The sequence below is a fragment of the Crassostrea angulata genome, chromosome 7 (assembly GCF_025612915.1).
Source record: "Crassostrea angulata isolate pt1a10 chromosome 7, ASM2561291v2, whole genome shotgun sequence".
In the NCBI taxonomy this organism is placed as follows: Eukaryota; Metazoa; Mollusca; class Bivalvia; order Ostreida; family Ostreidae; genus Magallana; species Magallana angulata.
In genome coordinates this window covers 57,878,596-57,901,560 of record NC_069117.1, presented here as the reverse complement: position 1 = coordinate 57,901,560, position 22,965 = coordinate 57,878,596, and the positions used below count along the sequence as shown (strand labels likewise).

Genomic DNA, 22,965 nt, shown 5'->3' with positions numbered 1-22,965 from the left:
TTTATTTTCCTTTTCCTCAGTAAACAACTTATTATGAGTCTCACTTTTGGAATTGTTTTCAATATAGAAGGATACCTACTCTCTACAATTAAAGGTAGGGATGATAGGGTGCCAATTTGTTCACTTTGCCGATTTCTTGTGCAGAGAACAGTAAAACTTTTTAAAAATTTGATTGTGCATGAATATTTCAAAATTAATTGTTGTCCATGTTTTTTGTTATAATTCATTTATTGATATATCAACAAGAAAGAATAAAAGCATATGTTTCACAGCCAAGTTAAGTTTCTCTGTAGTTTCCTACCCCCCCCCCCGCACCAAAATTGACAATAATTACATATAAGTCATACAAATGTTTACTTTTTTTGTAAGTAAAGATCTAAAGATGTACTAGTAAATAAGAACTGCAAACAAAGATGTGTGTATTTAATATACTACTACATTACACTTAGCCAGATAAAAAATGTAGTCAGGATGAAGCTACAAGGAGTGAGTGATGCAAATTTACCAATTTGTCGCCATACACACAGAACACCAAATAAAGAAACTGTGAGTGGTGTGTGGAATGCATAAAAGATGGCGGCAAATTATCTCAAATAATCAGTGCAAAAACCCACAAATAGGCTGTTATTTGTTACATATCTTTATCATTAACATTGATAAAAAATGTTATCGTCCCATAACATTAAGTTAATGTGTACATATGGTCAACGTACATGTAATTCTAATATACAAGAAGGCGGACGTATCAGGCGGGGATCCAGAAAATTAAATTTTAAAAATGATCGGTTGAATTACATTAAATGCTTTGAAAATTGTTTTAAACTATCGCACGGGTCAAAATGCATGATAGAAGCTATGTACAGTGTAATTGGAAACTTTCATTTTATATCAATATGTAGTATTACCTATTATAACAAATGAGAGTATAGCACAACTGCCACAAGCAATACATGTCCTTTACCGGCACCACCTCCCTCCCCATAAAAAAATGAAACAATTGTCGTTTTATTTGCTAAAATGTGTGTGGTTCAAGATTTTTCTAAAGTACATACCCGATTAGAATTGAAAAAGAGTCGTACGTTTAAAACTAATTTTGTCAAATTTTTAGATTCATTTGGTTATATTTTGGTCCATTTGGGTAAATAGATGCACCAGCGCAGCTCTAATATATATATAATCAGGCCATCAATTCAAAATGTTTTCAAAAATTAATAGCTTTAAATCCAGTGGATGGAAAAAAGGAAAGCAAGTCGAACTCGATGAGTGCTAATACCTGTGTTGAATGAATGGTACAGTAGGATATGCGCAAAAAAGTCCCGTCTACTCTTTCCTACCCTATATTTATTGGAATATTAAATCCGATTATAAGAGTCAAATTGAAAATAAAGTACGGATATGTACCTGTTTATCAAAAGTAAAACTACTCATAATTTATCTACAGTGCATCGTTATGGAGCTACACAGAAAGTTTTATATTAATTTGCCGAGCCAAATAAAAAATCCTGGAAAACGAAGAGAAAGCAGAGTGGGGACAGAATAACTGGCAAACTAATTAGGACTATATAGCCCCCCCCCCCCCCCCCTTGAAATGTATAAACTGAAAACAGATTATTGGAGTACAACATCCGCACAAAATTTAAAGAACATTTCATGGTTTGTTTTTTTTTATCATTTTCGCTAGCTAATGTAAGACATCACAAATAACCCAAACCCCCTCACGGAAAAGGAAATGCTAAAGCTTGCTATAGTTGGTCTGCCTTACCCTAGCTACCTCCTCTCTTTTCTCCTTTTAGAGGCTTAATTATTGTCTATATATGCTTGTAACAAATCAAATTAATTTCAAATTCTAAATCAAAACTGAATTTGACACTACAAAACTCTCTGTCTGTCTGTCCGTCTGTCTGTGTCTGTCTGTGTGTCTCTCTCTCTCTCTTTCTCTCTCCCTCTCTCTCTCTCTCTCTCTCATCGACAATGGCACTGATACCCTACAATACACTATTCCTATCTGGATTGTTGTCGTTGAGGTTGTAAATCATTATATCTTCTATGGTTTAAAACTTTATGATAACCTATAATTTGACATGTCGATTATTTCATTGAATTTCGTTTCATAGCTAAAACCACACTCAGTTTTTATTATTTAGATTAAACAGATCTTTCTTCGCGAGCCGATTTTTACACAGTTGGGGCGAATACACAACGGGTTAAAATGGTTCGGGGGGAGGATACATACAGGACAAACAAAATCACATAGATTTGCAAAGCCCACAGTGTTATCACTAATTTAATTGTTTATCCTGTGTGGGGTCAATTTATCAATGTTAATTCAACCATTTTATAACCACAATATAAGAGCTATTAAGACATTTATTTGTAGGAAAGAGCATGTACGAATGATCTTTATTTAGAACAGTTTGATGTTGCTAGGATACAGGTTTCAGATCTATAATTTGATTGGTTAATATAGATATTGAATCTCGAATTTCGAATCTCGAATCTCGTATTTCGAATCTCGTATTTTGAATCTCGAATCTCGAATGATCCTTCTCGGCTTTCGTACCAACGTCATACAGAGATATGACATATATTTAGATGCCAAAAAAAAAAAAAATAAATAACCCGCGTTAGTTCTCATCCTGCAATGCTTGTTACCCTCATAACCCGAATGAAAAACAAATAAAAAACATTTTACTGTTTATATTTACATCCATCTAAAAGATCATTAAATCCAATATTCTTAAAAAGTGAGTATTATTACAAAAAACTATTGTTATTGTCCAGAACGTAACACAGAAGGAACACGTATGAGTTTTCATATAGGTGAAGGCTAGCTTGGTAACAACACTCTACATGTACTTGGAAATCTGTCTACTTGAAAATCTGAGGTCAGTCCTTCCCCCTCAAAAAATAATATGACACAAAACAGAAATTGAAATAAATCTGTTTTTTAAATAAAAGCTTAGTGTTATAACATTACGAAAATTAGATAGATATACAGCATGATGGCATAATAAAGCATTGTGGGTTCTTTATCTTGCTTGCAACTCTACAATTGTCATTTAATGTTTGGTTGACAAATGCAGTTTAAACTCATCGAATTCTGATTTGCAATTCAAGGCCCTTTTATGAACAATTTAAAATGTACAGATATACAATAAGAGTCAAATGATGTGTCTTGCAATTATCATCCGTTACCAAATGTTTAATGTTCGAGATTTTCTTTCAGTAAAAATTGTTTTGTAAACACGTTAAAACCATTCAACTGCATGCCTTAATGACTGAAAAAAATTAACAAATCTCTTTTTAAGGTGGGTCGCTATATCGTTACACCATGTGTGACATCCGTTTGAAACGACATTTTGTGCTGTCGAGGTAACAGCGTTTAAATTAAACTCTTCTTACGTGGGAGATAAAAGAGTAATGAAATCACCAAAACGCTTATAAATATTTAAAATTGATCTTTCGACTAACATTGATTATCAGCTGTTTTGTACAGAAAACCTTTACTTCAAAAAGCTTTCTGTTTTCTTGATATTGGCCATACACTTGTCATGTTATCTGCAGCAAATTAGTATACATACATTACCGATGATAAATGTAATAAGATGTAATATTTCACTTAAACTATATTTATGATGAATGTCTTGAAAACTGCCCAAATAAAAAACCAGTGCAATAAAAGATTTGCAATACTGTTGTAGTGGATAATCGAAATGTAATTGGTATGCAAGAAATCAAATTAATGTATTTTAATTTTAAAAAATTATGTTTAGCAGCAATGAAGTTTTGCAAGCAAAAAAGGGAAACAACAGATTTCTGAAAAGGATCATGTTTTTCATTACCACACTTACATGTCTATGGACAGCTGTGTATGTAATAATATGCGCTTGGTTGTTTCTATTTGCCGTAAGTAGAGAAGTAAAAGGCAGTTTAGCTATTAAAATGTTTGTTTTAAAGAGTTGAATATGAAATTTATTAATCTAAAATACAATGAGCCAGGTTAAACATTATTTTAAGCACCACTTCCCTAAGCTGCATTATATCTACATATTTAGTTTGAACTTGTTCCTTTGTTTATCTTTCTTAGTGATTTTTTTAGTTTATTAAGGCATTAATACCACAATAAATGGTTATTTAAAAGGAAAAGAAAAATAACTCCTAAAAAGGATCTCTGATACTTACACTTTGAAATAACTCTGTACTTCTTCTTTTTGTTCAGTTTCATTTAGTATCCTTTGTTTATCGAATTAATCAATGAATATTGCTTATATTTTTGATTTTGGTGGGATTTCATCCATCTGTTTGCTTAAAAAAAAATTTATGTTTCAGTTTCATATTTTGGTGGATTCAATTGAAAACTATACAAACTTAATTCATGTTTTTTTTTTAATTTCAAAATATTATTATAATAACATTTCACTTTCAAAAGACTAAAAACACAGAAAAATTTGTTAATTAGAAAATTAATATTTTTTAAACTTTCTAAAAATAAATATACTGTTAAACTTACGGGTCTTATTCTATTAAATACTGGGCTTACTAATGGTTGCAAATGAATGCAAAAAAAATCCCACACTTGATTGGTGTAGAGAACCACCTTAACATTAACACTCGAAATTAAACCGTTGCATTACGGCGTCAATACAAAATTCTAAAAGAGATTATTAAGGTCAATTATAATTAACCCCAATTAATTTCTATAACAAACTGCAAATACCGTGGATGTTTGAATTGATGATATATATTGAAATAATCTGTAATTTGTACACAAATAAAGCAAAAAGTGAAAAATATCTGCTGTTCTCATAAGATAATTGAATTAAAAGATTAATAAAAAATGATCATTGTCAAATGAAAAATGGTCAATAATGATTGATTACAAAACAAGAGCATTATGATACTTTGATTAATTCAACGAATAAAATTACAATATGCTCGCAACTCCAATATGAAGAGGACTCGGTGATTGATTGATTGATTGATTATCTTATTTACATTTTTAATTTAACAAATTAAGAAATTGATCGTTAAGAGTAAGTAACTAAGTAACTAAGTTATTGTTAATGTACATTAGTATGTTATATTAAAAAAAAGCCAAAACGCCTTATATGGGAATTTGAACCTGACATCATCTTGATTATTTCGTGTAGATCGAAAGACGGAAAAAATGGTTAGAAATAAATAGTGTTGATTTAAGCCCTGTCAGTTAAAGAGTTAAGAATCACAATCAGTTGTCCTACAAAATAGAGGGAAATTACTTGGTAAAGTAACTATAGAGATATGATTGGCCGTTCTTATATATGGTACCATTTTATATTTACCAAACACAATACAGGCAGAATGGGATAATGTCCGTCAGATACTCTCCTATATTTCTCTCTCTCTCTTTTTTTTAAAAATAAAAATCCATTGCTTTTGTAGTTTGTTGTACTATTTCCTCTTTACCCTTAAACGTCACATCACGTCTTAAATGTTTATCATTTTGTTTACATTATCATAGTCACGTATTTCATGTCGTTAATATAATGATAAATACGTTCTATATCGCTATCCTGTTTTTATAGAAATAATTTATGATTATGATTTTTCTTAAAATTTACAATAAAATCAGATAAAAAAATAAATCAATTTTATTCTTATTAGTGTGTTACAAAAACGACATTCATATCAATTTCTGACATTCAGAGTTGCGCAGTGATTTTTTTTTAAATCACAAGCGAAACACCTTAATCTTAAAACAATAAAATAAAGTTTATCTTATTGTTTACATGTAAAAGTAAAGTTCGGTGAAATTTTTTAAATTAAATGATTTAAAAATATGAGAAGGCTTTGCTTGCTTTAGACAGTTTTTTCTTGGGTTTCGGAAGGACCAAAGGCTTAGACTTAGTCTTCTCGCTATAACCCGATTTTGTTTCACCTTCTTTTTTACTTTTCGTATTTCCTCTACTCTGGTTGCAGGCTGTCGCGGCTAACTCTTCGGCGTTTGCATATAGTTCCTTTCCGGTTTTCGTTTTCGTAAAATTAGTTTCCGTAAATGGCGACTCATTAGTTTTAGCCCAATGAAGCGTTTCTAACTTCGAATTTTTTGTTTTCTTTTTTCCAGAATTTCCCGATTCTGTGTCACCTACTATTTTACTTTTGGTATTTTTTCTATTCTGGTCGCAGGCTGTCGCGGCTAACTCTTCGGCGTTTGCATATAGTTCCTTTCCGGTTTTCGTTTTCGTAAAATTAGTTTCCGTAAATGGCGACTCATTAGTTTTAGCCCAATGAAGCGTTTCTAACTTCGAATTTTTTGTTTTCTTTTTTCCAGAATTTCCCGATTCTGTGTCACCTACTATTTTACTTTTGGTATTTTTTCTATTCTGGTCGCAGGCTGTCGCGGCTAACTCTTCGGCGTTTGCATATAGTTCCTTTCCGGTTTTCGTAAAATTAGTTTCCGTAAATGGCGACTCATTAGTTTTAGCCCAATGAAGCGTTTCTAACGTCGATTTTATTGTTTTCTTTTTTCCAGGATTTCCCGATTCTGTGTCACCTACTATTTTACTTTTGGTATTTTTTCTATTCTGGTCGCAGGCTGTCGCGGCTAACTCTTCGGCGTTTGCATATAGTTCCTTTCCAGTTTTCGTTTTTGTAAAATAAGTTTTGGTAAATGGCGACTTATTAGTTTTAGCCCAATTAGCCGTTTCTGACGTCGAATATTTTGTTTTCTTCTTTCCGATATTCCCCGATTCTGTGTCACATGCTTTTTTACTTTTGGTATTCCCTCTATTCTGGTCGCTAGTTGTTGCATATAGTTCTTTTCCTGTTTTCGTAAAATTAGTTTCTGTAACTTGCGACTCATTAATTTGAACCCAATAAGGCGTTTCTAACGTCGGATAATTTATTTTCCTTCTTCCTTTTTTCTTGAAAATATCAAAGATGATTAGTTTAAATTGATTTGACTTCGAAATTTTCTGTGTTTCCTCTACAGCAGCTGTTATAAAAAAGCAAATTAAACGTAAAGAACCAAAAGTAAAAGTATTGATTTTCGTGATGTTTTATTGATTTTATTTGCATTTACCTTTCTCGTCACAGGTAGAAGGCTCATACATATGAATGTCTACTTTGGATTTCTCCTTTTCAAGTGTGATGTAAGACCTGTAGTCAAAAAACCAAATAAAGTTCAAAATGTACAATAAAGACATGAAGTATTTAAAGAAACTGTGTTATTTACATAAAATATTAATGATTAAAGCGTAAAAAATTTACCCTCCCCATTTTTCAAAGACATTTGTAAAACATATATTACCTTGTAGGCACTTTTCTAACTAAAAATAAATAAAACTCTATTTCAAATACGGATTATGTATGGTTGTATTGAAATAAATGTTCAGGTTTTTGGGGGGGTATAATACCATTTGTATTAGAAAATTTTATCAAATGATAAGTCAGTTTCTGACTATAGAAAGCTGAAAAACCTAAAAGGTACTTGTAGGAAAGAAAAACAAATGCACAGATAGCTAGGAATAATACTCCTCCAAGAACGCTGCCTACGACGACTACCGTTGAAGAAAAGCTCTCTGTAAATATAAAACAACAAAACGACACAATTCGACCATTTTTATAAACATAAATCACAGTGGTGTTTGAAGAGTTTGAATGGAAGCCGCACAAGTAAAAAAATGGAAACAAGTTTCAAATACTGAGGATGCAATTTTGGTGACTCTAACGAAATTATGTATTTTAAAAAAACACTACTACTTATTTTGTAGAGTGCTTATCAATTGATGCTAAACCAGAATTGAAATTAAAGTGGCATTGTCATAGTTTTGGTCAACAATTATTTTTTCAGTTTTAATGTTTGCAAGACATTTCTAATAATCAACCAAAATTTGAGTGTCAATCGTTGTGTTATAAGCGTAATACAGAGCTCATAGTTCTTTATCATGTAAACAAAGCTTACATCACGTTTTCATTTATGTTTTGAATGTTGAAGTAAAATTTAAGTTTACTGACTTTAAAGAAAAGTGATAAACGTTAGGATCTATTTATTTATGCTAAAACAAATTCAAAAAGAGAAAAATCAGCCTGAACGCAACTTTTATAAGTATATTGAACCAATTTTAACAAAAACAGGGCACGAGCCTTGTTTACATTGCAGATAATTGCGAGCTATAACTCTACCACTGACACTCTGGTTGATCATTAAAAAGTATTTCTTGAGCATTGTAAACAATGAAAATAGAGAAATAAAATTTTACCAGAATCGTGACCATGTTCCATAAAAAAATCAAGCATTCTTTTAAAAAAAAAATAGACCCAGATTGCATACCACTAGATTTGATGTATACGTAAATCGTTATTCTTCCATATTGATTTGCAACATTCAGAACGTATGTTCCAAAATCATCCGAGGGAAGATTTGATCTCGTCAGTGTGATTGTGAATAAATTGGTTGCTGTGGAATTGACCCTGAGAGTGATAAGTGTGTTCAGAGCACCATTCGGGAGTGTCAGAGAAGCGTTTGGTTGTGGATAAGACAGCACCAAAATCTTTCCTTTAAGATTGAAGTTACTGTCTACGTGAAGCTCCACAGAGCTCCCACATGTTGTAAGTCTTGGCGAACCTGTGTTAGATTGAAGAGACGAAATTACCATATGTTTGGTTATGTCAATAAGAATAAACAAAACCGCTCCATGGTATACATTTAAACTTAATGTAGTCCATCTATAACTATCATATTTCATATCTAATACATTGCAAGTTTAATCACTAAAATGTGAGTGTGGTTTTAAAGGGTTTATTAAATAATAAAGATTCACCGCTGAAATTGAAAAAAAAATGAATATTACCAAAGTAATTTTCTCCCATTTTTCTTGGTAAAAAGTTGCAAAAGCTTTCCCTTTCTTCGAATATGCTAAAATATTCATTATTGACCACACATATTTTCAGAAAATGAATTTTTTCATTTTCTTAAAGGGCAGACAACTCTTTAAAAAAAGTTTTCAGTGCCAAAATTTTTTTTAATTGACTACATACATAGTCACAATTTTGGTTTATGTCAGCCTTAAAATAACTTAAAAATATGTATTTGATGTAGTATAGTTTAATCAAAATTGTTAAATTTGCCTTTGTTATGGATGGACTACCTCAAATTCAGTAAACAAATCTACTAGGTACAAGATACGCACAGTAAACGTATAGGAATACTTTGGTAGCTTGTTTGGACTGTACGCCGTTACTGGCCACCACTTGGAATGGTCCGGTGTCTGTACACTGTGTCCTTGGGATAGTGTAGCTGGTGGTGCCATTGACAGATTGTTGCGTGGATACAAGGAGGTTGTCCCGGAACCAGGAGACGTTGGAGGCGGGATTACTGGTTACTGACGTTGACATCCGGGCTGATTGTCCTTCGGAAACTTTTAGAGCTTGGCCATAGGTAAGTGAAGGTCCGTCTTATGTAGTGCATATTACCATAATAAATGGATATTGTTAAAGTTCATTGTGCGTAGATAGTACAATTTTTAAAAGAAATCAAGAAGTACTATCCTAACACCTTACGCAAATAAGAACTATTAGCAAAGTAAATACCTACACAACACGCTAAATAGGAATGACTGTTGGTCATTGTAGTTTAGACAATTTATCAGCAATAATACATTAATTATGTTTATATTGTCATAAAGAAATTTTGATTTATAGATATTACTTATTTTGACAAGGGACATGAAATTCGTTCTCTAGACTATATATATGAATTGGAATAAAAAGAAATTGTACTAAGAATAAAGCCTGAGCTTGTATGCCAAGATGAAATGTAGGGATATGGGTAACAAATGATTAATGCCAAATAATCTGAGGAGCCAAGCCCTTCCTAATACATAAGACTAATAATTCTCAATGTTACCTTACTAATTGTGCAATGAAAAAGTTACATGAAAACGTATTTTCCATAATCTCTTATTAAAACATATAATATCCAGAAAAGAATCATCGAACATTGGTGAGGATCGGGCATCGTTAACGTTAAATTATGATGTCTTATGAAGTCTTTATTATTAATACTGACCTACATGTAAGTTTATATTTGATACTTAATCAACAACTTAAATGCCATTAGGGCGAAACGTTTATGCTTTAAGAATTAAAAGATAACCATTATTAACTGACATTGAACATCAATCTCGATTGTGGCGTTTGCTTTCCCTTTTTTCCCGCTGCTGTAGGTGTTCTCTGCAAAACACGTGTATGTCCCAGAGTCTTTACGTTGAATGTTTGGGATCCGCAGTAGTTGACCATTGTATCTGAACACTGAATTTGTCTTCGTCCAGTAAAGTGAAGTAGTAATAGGATTTCCCGCGCTGTAGGAACACTTGATAGAGAAATTTTGTCCTTCCACAAATGTTGGTGTGTTTTGCATCAAGACTATCGGTGGATCTTGAGATAAATGGATGACGATTGAATGAAAGAAGAAATAAAACAAAGTACACACATCTAAGTGGTGATTTTCATGAATTAGATTTTGTTGCAGACAAACAATCAAAAAATGTAAATTTTTCGAAAACTTACATTCGACTTCAAGAGTCGTTGCGTTTTCTTGAACATTTCCTACGACAAAATTAAAAACACCTGCATCAGTCACCATTGTGTCAGAGAAACAGACAGACATACTAGAAATGTTTATTCTACAGGAGAAATTTCTGTTCCAAGCGGTAGGTTTTGGAAAACCCTCATCATCAATAAATACACATAAAGATCCATTGTTTCTTTTTATGTACACTGGGTCAGTAGAGTTCGGTTTGTTGAACGTGATGCAAGTATTAGCCTTTACTTCGCTGATGATTAGAGTTTTGCAATCTAAAATAGTAACATTGTTTACATGTAAGAAATTGAATTTAAAACCAAGGACATTAAATTATCTTCAAAAGCAATAAGAATTTATATCTGCCTTTAAGTGTTTCTAATAGTTGGCTTGACACAAAATAAGAACGAACTGGTCATTTTAAAAAATCCGTCATTTTTTATGCAAGTTGTTGTAACCATGAGGTAAGCGACTTTCAAATCCTGTTACTTCTGCTTTAAATGAGCTGAAATATTTCACTTCTTGATACAATATTATCTTATCTAATTTTAGAGAAAATCACAAGATTGAAAAATAAATACCAAAAATTATTTTATCAGATACAAACGAGATTTGACTTCTTCGTATTTCACTTATTTTTCAAGTTATTATTCCCACCCCTGCTTATTCTTGTCAGAGAAATAAACAATTGGTACAATTCTTAACTCTACATTATTATGGAGTTAATTATATACATGCAATGCAATTTCAGGTCTAGAATCTATTATTTCCGTATATGGTCAAGTTATTTATCTTCGTCAATAACTTTTAATTTCTGGAACCAACTCATAGTCATACAGTAAAACTCGTTTACTACGAATACGGATAGAGCGATTCTCGAATATAGCGAAGTTTTTTTGAGTCCCCGATAAAACTCTTGACAAATCTTTGCAAACAACGAATTCGGATATAACAAACTGATTTTTAATTCCGTTGAGGTGAATAATAACGAAATTTAACACTTTTATAATAAATTTCGTTACAATTTAAAAATGTTTTCACTACCATTTAACATAATAGCTTTAAGGAATTTATTTTCATATTAATTTTTCGACTCTCAATCCGATTATTAAAGATATCAAAGTAATGTATTTTGATTCTAAGCCTCAATTAGCATATATTATAGTCAGGTGAAAGAAAACATGAATAAGCTATAGTTATTATTACGAATTCGTTATACAGATAAAACAGATATAACGAAGTTAATCCATTGGTTCCTAGGACTTCGCTAGAACCGAATTTTACTGTAGCCGTGAGTTTTGCATCTGGTTCCTGGTCCCTGTATCATTAACGTCAGAGACATGTATGTTACATACAAATATTGACTTGAAACATTCTCCAATCGATGATCATCATTTAAAACCTTTCATGTATCTAAGCAACATTACACACTCGAACCTACTTATCTGAAATAAATGATACTTACTAAGAAAAGATGGAAAATACAGCATTGTGAAAGTCAGGGCAATGAGAACTTTCAACTTTGGTTGTTTCATAGTTGTCTCATTCCTTGTAAATTGACCTAGTAATCATTTTGTTATGATAAAAATTATGTATATTTGCTGTGAAGATAAAATAATACAGGAAGAAAGCTAATTTCATTATATAATAATAATTGCGAATCATCTTTAAATGCTTCCTTTTTACTTCCTTATTCAGACGATGAATAGAGCATTGCGTAATATTGTATAATCTTAAATATTACTATGAAAACATGAAACTATTTTTCATAATACTGTGGGTGTACCTAGATTGACAATGTTTCCTTTTATTAGTGGTCCGCCATTGCGTTGAAACATGAGCAAAAAGTGCCATGTTACAGGATCTTTTATCTATCCATTCTGATTAAAACTTAAATAGGCATCTGTCTGTCTCATTACATAATGCTTCACGACAAGCCAATTTTGTTAATTTTTGTACATTGTTATCTTTGCGACCTTAATGAAATTTAAAAATATATTTTCTTTTATAAACCTTATTCTAACAGCTTTTGCAAATAATTGCTTTAACATTTTTGGATGTCTATTTCTGTTGAGAATTATACACCCCACAAATGAAATGTAGAGATATTGGTAGACAATGAATATTGCCGAATGAGAAGTATGACTCTCACCTATACATTGAAATAATACTAGTCACATGCTACCGCAGCCATTGATAATTTCAATTTGGAAACGAACAGATAAAAATTAACAACCTATTGTCGAATAATTAAAAAGTTTACATGTTAAATGCAGGACCGGTGTATATCCATACTATATCATGACGCTTTCATCGTAATATAACCAATCATTTTGATGTAAATGAGATGTTAAAAAATTCTTCCACATATTCATATCTATTATATATGTATAATATATTTTTAAGATAACTCTATATGAGCTCATGGTTCTTTCATAATATATCACTATCTGTAGCGAAGTCTTTTAGACAACGATTTTAAAAGAATTTTTAATCCCAACAAATAAGTGTTTTGGTTTCTGTGGTCTGATTATAAAGTTTGTAACGAACATATTTAAATCGACAATATACGGGTTATATGTATGCATTGTGAGAAACGTATTACTTACATGTATTAATAGTTTGAAAATACTTGAATTCAAGCTTGAAAGCAATACCAGAAACTGAAGCTACTTAAAAAGATGTAAAAACTATCCGTTAAATGTCATGCAGAGTTTTGTACTACTCCCTACTTTAAGTCTTAGAGTATTGCATAAGCAATACATGTCACATTCGAGCACTCCCAATTTATTTAGGGGATATTGTTTTATGTGCCAAATAGATTCCAAGGGAAGTCCAAAATCGCTTGGTTTCAAAAGTAGGAGAAACTATAAAAATTTCTGCTGACAAATTTGATCCGATTATACCTCATCCGGAAGCCAAACAGTAATCCCGGTATTTTTTCCAAACCGAATTAGATCAATGATTTCTTATAACTTAGAAGTCATAACTACATATTGCTAATGAGTAAACACCGAGTTAATAATACTGTTTGTAAGACAAATCTAAAATAAAATTCTCAATGAGGATTGCAAAATAAAGCAATTTTTTTCGAATTATAGATGTACAAATGTAGATATTTATTAAAAAAATTACACTTTCTTTACCATAAAACCCCAAAAGAACCAACCCCCCCCCCCCCCCTCCAAAGAAATATCAACCAAACAACTCCCCCCCCCCCCCAAAAAAAAAAAAAACACAAAAAAACCTAAACAAAAACAACCCCCCCCCCCCCCAAAAAAAAAAAAAAAAAGAAAAAAAAAGTAATAAAACCCGGAAAACCGAAATAAAACGTAACAAAAATTGTGTACATTACACATACATACGTACTTATACTACGTCACCTTACAGTATATTCCTTACCGAAAATTTGCTGCAGTGAAGATGAACCGCTTCGCTTCAGTCAAAACGTAAAGTGACTCTAATTAAATAAAACATGAATTACTGCAACGGGAAATAAAAGACAGATCTTTGTGAGCTGTTTGGTCAAACTCTTTCCTCAAAAGGTACTTGATAGTCAGTAAATGATACCCATTCTTTTTTATCCCGTTTTATATATTATTTGAAACGTTCCTAATTTTGACCGTGTGTTGTTTTGTGAGCCACGTCGTACAGAGATTTGTCACAAATTATGATGTACAGTGATTGATATTGCCCCTTTGGTGTTTTTTTGTGGCATAAAAGTAGCTAGCAGAGCAGAGAAAATACATAACCCTCGTTATCTCTCTCTGTCTCTTTCTCTCCTCTCTCTCTGTCTCTCTCTGTCTGTCTGTCTCTGTCTCTCTTTCTCCCTCTCCCTCTCTTATTTTCGAAAACGTAACACAAGAAACAGCCGACTTTCTATGCATGTGAAGGCTACCGTGGCTACCTTGGAAGTTTGAGGTCTGTTCATGCAAGTCCGTTGAGTTTGTGCTCTCAATTTAGCTTTTAATCAAGAAATAAAATAGAATACAGAGATTAAATTCAAGCTATTTTTAAAAAATATTGCGAAAAATCTTCTTAAACAGATGATAGCTTTGTTTTATACACCTAGCCCGATATTTTAAGAATTATCAAAACCCCATAGGTGATAAATAATCAAATGACGTGCACTTATTCTTCCTGAGACCAGTGCATAGATGTTTCTTTGTGTAAAATGAATTTTCAAGTCGATGAGCCGATGAGCAATGTTTAGATATGCCACATATAACAAAAACATGACATAAGGATTCTGCATCTTGTTTGCAACTCTACAACAGTCAAAGTTTGGTTGACCATTAAACATAGCTTCGATAAATTAACCTCTAACTCTGACCTTGCAATTCAAGGTCGTTTGCAAATGAACCATTGCCATTTAGAACTGTACAGGTGTGCGATAAGAGTTGGATACTGTGTTATCCGTTGCCCATGTACTATGATTTTTCTCTCGGTAAAAATTGTTTTGTAAACACATTTATGCAATTCTATAACATTGATTAATGATTTAGATTACTAACACATCTTTTGTAGCATACATACAAAAAATTAAGGTGAGGTTTGAATTATGACGTCAAGATCTATATGACGTAATAGTTTTTAAACTTCAGTTTTTTTCTAATTTCGCAGGGTTCTATAGTTTAATTTGAAAAATAACAGGGTACAAGCATTTTATATATTTCTTAAAAAATGAAGTCGGAAACGTATGACTTTAAAAAGTAAAAATAATTTTACACATATATAATGATAAGGTGTCACAGTTATGTTCCAAACATACTCCCATACTTTTGGTTGAGTTCTGGTATCTTAAGGTTGTTTGAAATGTTGTTTGAAATGTATTTCCATACTTGTGAGTTATCTATATATTTTTGCTTGCATGAGTGGTCACTGGGTGTAGTAATACTACTGGAGAAAACCTCGATTATTTTTAAAAGAGTGAGGTTAGATGTATTCTGGGCGACAAGCTGTGTGGACGTGTCTCACTGTCTGTACTCTTGCTGAGATATCTTGGGCGTTTCCCATGCTGTGTGATCTTGGGAACGGCATCCCTGTGTGGGCTTATTTGTGTGAGAGAGATACAACTCAGTAAGTGTCATATTTTTTTTTTATGGTTTATATTAGTTTTGCATTGTGAGTAGAGTTAGACTACAGGTATGTGTAATTGTAATTTAAATAGCTGTTATGTTACGGTAGCCTAGAATTGTAATATACATGTACCACAGCTGTGTGTTTAATGAGTCAATATCTATATTCAAATATGTGTATAAGAAAACTTATTATGCCACGTTGTTCAATATTTAAATAGGTGACCACGGAGTGGGCACGTGGTGGACCATATAATATCTTTGCAAGGACTTATGGTGGGACACTTAATATCCGAACCAAAAACTTATGCATTCCCAGTCCTACGGAACTTACCTTATGTGAGACGTCTTGTAGAATGCCAGCTAGTCCATCCGAAAAGAACTGATGTCAACAACCTCCTGTTTATTGTATATTTGTAATTAAATTGTTTTTGTTTTGTAAATATTGTTTTGTTTGACTTACAAGGACCATCCTTTTTACCAGATTAGTGAAATGTTTTAAGAACCCTATACAATTTGAATGCAACTGTGACATAAGGTTTTCCTGAAAAGATTTCAAATAAGATGTTTTCGTTTTCATAGAAGCAGTCCAAAATTTTGACTTTTGTTGTATTGATTTTATATTTAAATGGTTCATTAGATATTTATAATAAACCAAATCATGTTATAAATAGTTAATTCATTTTCGAGCATTTGAAACATAAAAACCCTCATTCCTGTCACAAGAAACATGTATTTATTTTCATGAAATGATTAACATTTCGTCATATTGACAGTTTGAAATCATGAATTTTTATAGCTAACAGACGACTCTGGCAAAATCAGCCAAATTCTTTAAGTAAAAAGACTTTAGTATAGTCAACAAACTGGTAAATAGCTTTGGTACGATTCTTCACAAAGAAATAAAATACATGCCGCAAACCTTACCTCAAACAGTTTCATTACGGCGTCAATATAAATAGCTTTAAAGTCATTTATAATTAACCCCATTCAATTCATATCACATACTGAAAACATGGTGAATTTATAAGTTAATGATTTATATTGAAACAAACCTGTTATTTTTACATTGATAAAGCAAAACAAAAAAGTAAAAGAAAGCATCTGTTGTTACTTTAACATGATTTGATAGAAATATTAATATAAAAGCGTCATTATAAATGAAATATAATCAATAATAATTCACAACAAAACAAGAACATAATGATTGATTAAAATAATGTGTAAAAATAAAAGAGCTAGGTGGTTGTGACCATATATATATATATATATATATATATATATATATATATATATATATATATAACCTTTCAGAGAAGAGCGGTGTATTAAGATATTTAAGAAATGAACTTAATGCATACCCAAGTTATACGCGAAGCGGATTATAAAAAAGCGTAAATTGCTTTAACCCAGGTTATACGAGTATAACTTGGGTAGATATTGAGTTCATTTCTTTTAATTTAATTTTCTGTAATTTGCTGTACAAATTAAATTCGTTTTACTTTTAGAAATGATATTTATCTGTATAAAATTTAAACGTAACCTCTCACTGGATGAAAAATCAAGTTTCAGCAAAACTGAAACTATATGGAAACCTTGCTGAAACTTGAAGTTGAAGTTTCATGTATAGTTTCCGCAATGCGGAAACCATTATATCGATTCAGCAAGTATCCGTTAGGTTTCAGTCAGCAGAAACTTAAGTATAAGATTCCTGATAGTTTCCGCAATGCGGAAACTAAATTTGAATCGTGTGAAAAGTTGTGTAAATTATTATGGAAATATCAATCAGTTTCAGAACATTTCCGCTAGGTTTCAGTATGCTGAAACTTTAAGTTAAGATTCCTGATGGTTTCCGCAATGCGGAAACTAAATTTGAATCATGTGAAAAGTTGTGTAAATTATTATGGATATATCAATCAGTTTCAGATCATTTCCGCTAGGTTTCAGTATGCTGAAACTTTAAGTTAAGATTCCAAATGGTTTACGCATTGCTGAAACTATTACTAAAATTTATTTGAGTTTAATAGTGATATCATTTATTTTCAACAGGTTTAAGTTTAATTCTAGCCTAATGATAATGAATCCGTACATACTAAAATGTATAGTAAGGTTTCAGCGTGACTGAAACTATATGTATACATGTAACTATCTTCAAATGTGGCAAATAAGGCGATTAAGAACCTTACTAAGTAATTAATTGAATTTAAAAAGAAAAACTGATGCCTGATCTTGTTTAATGCATATGATGAAATCATTAATCTTAGGTACTCGGGCATGTGTATACATGTGTATACATTCTTTGTTCAGGTGACCTCCTCTGTGATTTTCCTGTATATTCTGTGTGGATTGCAGGGTTTTTTCTGTCAGGAGTGAACAAAAGACTGTTACATAACATATACACAGTACGAAGCGTGAGTTTATAACTGGAGCCCGGCGGGAATTTTTTTTTCAATTTGTGTGTACCTGAGTTAGTAAAACTGATAAGTAAATTATAATTATTTAGTAAACAAAAATCTAGCTAGTTGTATATCGCAAACATTGTATGAAGAAGTATTTTACTTAATACACTCAATATATTGATATACCTATTTTGTAAGAATCCTTCTTAAATCAATTAGTTGTCATTTTAATGAACCTTGAGGTACAGTAACTAATTAAGCAAACAAATTAAGGTAAAGTCGTTGTAAATTTTTACAAATCGTACCAAATATTCGTACAACCTGAAGTTTAGAGCTAATTAATTTCTTTTTTAATACCACGCCAACACATGAACACAGGAATTTTTTTTTTTAATTCTACAGTTTATAATAACAAGTAAAACCCACTTGGAGTTTGAGTCTAATATAATAATTGTTTAATTATTTACATGCATTTCAGACTTTACTACATGTATGACTGTATCATGATTCACTGGCGTCGGAAGCAAATTGCAAGTGGGGGGGGGGGGGGGCTAGACTAATCCTCAGAAATATTGAGAAAAAACCCTAATTTCCAGAATCATGAAAATCCTAATCCGTGGGGGGGGGGGGGGGTATACCTATACTATATACTTCCGAAAAAAAATTTCCCTACCCAATTTTTTCCCCCAAAATCATGAAATTCCTAATCCGTGTTCGGGGGGGGGGGGGGGGGCTAGTATGCCTATTGCTCCAACTTCTCAATCTTTCAAGGTAAATTTAGGAACAATTACATTTCCGGCGAGAAAAAGTGTGGGGGGGGGGGGGGGGGGGGGCTATATGCATATTGGTTAAGTCTAACTTTGCACTAAGCACTAAGTATAGAAAGTATACCAAATAATTAAAATTATATTTTGTTTATATATCAGTCCGACGTGTAGGTCTTACTTCCCGGCTTCTTTAACGCGTTTGTATTTTAATTTCATAAGTATTCTTAACGTACTGTTCATCACATGACCAATCAGTGCACATGTGTAACTGTAAAATAATTGCCATCAATTCATCGTAGTTGTAAATTCAGCGTACGGGTGAACGATGTTAACCGGACCCCGTTAATTGATCGGCATCTAATCATATTTGTGATTTCTGTGTGTTCATGCAGAACCTGCTCTGTGATGAACATAATATTTTCACACCTCTATATTTTGAATAAGAATATGACCGTGCTTAGAATCGCGGTGAAAATTGGACAAGTCAAGACTAACTTGTCAGTAAACTATATATGGCTATATCATATTTAGTTTGGCAAAATCATCAGTACATGTAAATAAAATATAGTTAAAGACAAAATCTGATACATATGTCTCATTAAAACTTGTTTAATTTCATTAGACATTTGTAAACAAACGGTCGGCCATTTTTTTTTGGTTAATCACGTGTTTCAAATACAATTGTAACAAACACACGCCAATACTTTGTCGTATTAAACCAGGAAATACTGACTCCGACAGTTCTTATTTGAAATAAATATACATGTAAAAAGTATACTATTCGGTAAAAAATTATAATTTTGATTAAACATTATTCATTTTAAACTATCCCAAGATGCACTTTTTCAAGATTTAGCGGGTTCTGATTGGTTAGTATTGGCGCACTTTATGATTCCAAGCGACGGTTAAAATGGACAAGAAGGTGCTGTTGTAAAATGGAGAATTGAGAAGCACTTATAGCCTCTACAACAAGGAGATAATGCAGGAACGAAGAACTCATGTCAAGGTAACTTAATTCATAATATAGATACTCCCAATAACATTTTCAAGGCTCTAATTTATCTCTCATTTGTAAACGAGATCTCGCGCCATCAAATCAAGATGGCGTCATTTTTTCAAACTTGGTTCGGCGTTTTAATTTTTTATTACCGTATCTCTTTTAAATATACGTTTTGACCAAGTTAACCATTAACCAACTTTATATGCATGATAATCAAGATTATGCAGGGTATACACATATATAATTACATAAACGTCCCTAATATATATATGAATGCTTGGTTGGTAAACAAGACGAACAATGAAACTTTCGCACATTATACAATTAACAAACTCTAAATGTAACGAAAAAAAATTATTAATTAAATCCGGAAAATGAAATCTTTCACGTTTTTCTTTTTCAGCATTGACAGCATACAAAGTCAATGTTTCCGGTGATTAGTTGCATCCTCTGTTCGGTGATTCGGGTGAATGTTTTGACCAGCTGGACGATGTGAACGCAAGGTATTGCTTTGAAATTGATTATTTTCACCATTAACTTATACATGTGTTAGATGTTTATAATTTACTGTAGTAATTTTTGGGAAATCCAGGTCTAAGTTCTTGAAAAGGAGGTTGATGGGGGGGGGGGGGGTGAAACACACTTATTGTTGACAAGTTTTTCCATTGTTCAACAAACAATAATTGAATCATAATGAAAATAACATAGCTTCAAACATAAAATGAAACATTTTAGACCAGATACTACTGTATTCATTATATGACATAGTTTAAACAGCAACTGGCAACTGCATAGTAGCTTCTGTATTCGGAATTTTATTCAGAATGCTTTTATTACATGTTAGGCTGAATGTTTCTTGTTTAAATTTTTTTTTAATAAAAATCTAAATGAAACTTTATTATTCTTGTTTAAGATAAATAGAACAGACATAAAGTACAGCCCAGTGAAAGGAACAAGTTCATCGCAAGAAGAAGAATTTTAATGCTACCACTGTCCAGAACTACTAAGTCTGCTGTAGCCATGATGTGATCATATGAGTGCTTCACCGGTCTGGACAATGCTCGAAAGTCTCCCAAAAAGGCCTATTTCCATAAACCACGACTCGGGTTACATCAACAACAGCCAAGGACACTCCTTATTGATTCGAATGGACACATCTCTACGACCCGACTAAACCTCTGCAGAACAAGACTTTTTAACTGTAAAGTATTCTCATTTCAAGCACTTGATTGATTAGATCTTGCAGATATTAACTTTCATTTTCTTAAATAATTTGTTATATTTGCAAATATTGCATAAAATATTAGACTCCATGTAACATATATCCTCACACCTCCAAGTTGATAAGTGTTAACTACTTTTTTTTCCATTTTCTATGTTTAAACATTTATTGATAACTTAGTTTTTATTTGCAGCAATATACGAAAAATTAAGAAACCAATCTTAAATGTAAAAACACTGCATTAGGAGATGAATGCATGGGTCATAGAAATGATAAAATACACCAAACAATATTCAATTATGTCGTATATGAAAATATATAAAGACAACATATACCCCATGTATTACAATTTTTAAATAACAAAATTACTTGGATGGAAAGTTGTTTCCATGTCATTGTGGGTTTTATTTTAATCTGTGTTATGTAACTAATATTGGAATTAGCTTTTATATCATAAGTAAAATGCTGGTATTGATGAGAATTGTAAGGTGAATGATCTGTGTGATATTTTGTTTTTTATACATTCATGCTACAAAAAGCAAGTACATGTACATGTAGTAATACTTGTCATATATAAACAATGTATATTTTACTTCATGTCTTGGATTTAAAAATATTAATTTAGGTAAAGTAGTGAAATGTAGGAAGGTAAACCGTGTGTAAAGAAGAATATTCATCAGGAATGAAGTGTGTTGCAATCAGCATAATTAATTAAATGTGTACATCATATTTTTGCACATGATTTGACAGACTGCTCCATTGTTAGCTTTTTATTGGCCAACAAGCTTTTCATATCTCCCTCTGGGTCATCTATTAAATACTGACAGGCTTATGATATTAAAATCTGATCAGTTGGTACATCATGGGTGGAAATGAAAAGTTCACTTTGGACTTAATGGATTATAAAAAAAATGATATCAAATCCTGTTCTATTGTAAAACATTAGATTATATTACTAACAAAGAAAAGGTTTATCCCAACTTGTAAGTGGGTCACTTTGACCTCATTTTGGAATTTATTGACATACATATTCAAATCAAATCTTGGTCATACCTCTATAGTCAACTACTATCTTGTAGTGTATTTTTTTTTTTAAGATGAATACTTAAGACTTTCAAAAATATTTTATGGTGTACATATTCATTGTAGTTCAAAACAAATTGAGACAAGTGTATCATGTTCATGTAACAGTGAAGTTTTCTTTGTTTATTCATGTACGTGCAGTTATTTTGTAAATTGCATTCATATTTTTAATAAAGTAAGATCTTTGTTGCATTTTTAAAGGGAGATTTGATAGGCATTTAATCGAGAATACAAATGTAAAGATTTCTATGGGAGTTTTTTTTCTTGTGCAATTTTATCATTTTTTAAATAAAAGTCCCTAATAAGGGAATTGCCATATGGATGTTTCTCCATTATTGTATCTTGGCTGTATTTTATTTATTATTGGAAACAATTTCAGATTTTTGAACAAAATAAATTTGGAACTGTTTGAAATTGTTTTGTTTTTACATAAAGTAGAAACCTTGCTCAGCTTTTGTGAAAGCAAAAATATAAAAAGTTTCAGAAAGTTTCAGTTGCGGAAACCCTTAGTAAACAATATGTATCCCAATTGTATATGGAGGTTGAAACTATGCAGAAACTTCAAGTTTCAGTAAGTTTCCGTCGCGGAAACCATTTGTAAACAATATGTATCCCAAACGTATATGGAGATTGAAACTATGCAGAAACTTCAAGTTTCAGTTAGTTTCCGTTGCGGAAACCATTCGGATTCATGGACAGCCTAAGTTTCAGCACTGCGGAAACTTAATGAAACTTGAAGTTTCCGTGCTGAAACCTGTCGGAAACTTAAAGTAACCTTAAGTTTCCGCAGAGTTTCCAAAGGGTTTCCGCAGCGCTGAAACCAGATATTTCATCCAGTGTCTAGCGGATTAGTTT

General features: G+C 31.9%; 1 protein-coding gene and 1 long non-coding RNA gene across 2 annotated transcripts; one reads left to right on the top strand and one right to left on the bottom strand.

The window, feature by feature from the left end:
* Window positions 1–5,693: 5,693 nt before the first annotated feature.
* On the bottom strand, window positions 5,694–10,718 carry LOC128192289 (uncharacterized). Its single transcript, XM_052864865.1, has 8 exons — window positions 10,549–10,718; window positions 10,150–10,416; window positions 9,171–9,434; window positions 8,312–8,605; window positions 7,458–7,559; window positions 7,289–7,307; window positions 7,061–7,137; window positions 5,694–6,973 (listed from the first exon to the last, which is right to left on the bottom strand). The coding sequence occupies exons 1-8, from the start codon at window positions 10,646–10,648 to the stop codon at window positions 5,811–5,813; spliced, it is 2,286 nt and encodes a 761-aa protein (XP_052720825.1). The 5' UTR covers window positions 10,649–10,718; the 3' UTR covers window positions 5,694–5,810.
* An 8,169-nt stretch (window positions 10,719–18,887) lies between these two features.
* On the top strand, window positions 18,888–22,934 carry LOC128192290 (uncharacterized). The gene is made up of 3 exons (XR_008244524.1): window positions 18,888–19,811; window positions 20,209–20,308; window positions 20,719–22,934. It is a non-coding gene; the product is annotated as an uncharacterized LOC128192290 (long non-coding RNA).
* The last annotated feature ends 31 nt before the right edge of the window (window positions 22,935–22,965 follow it).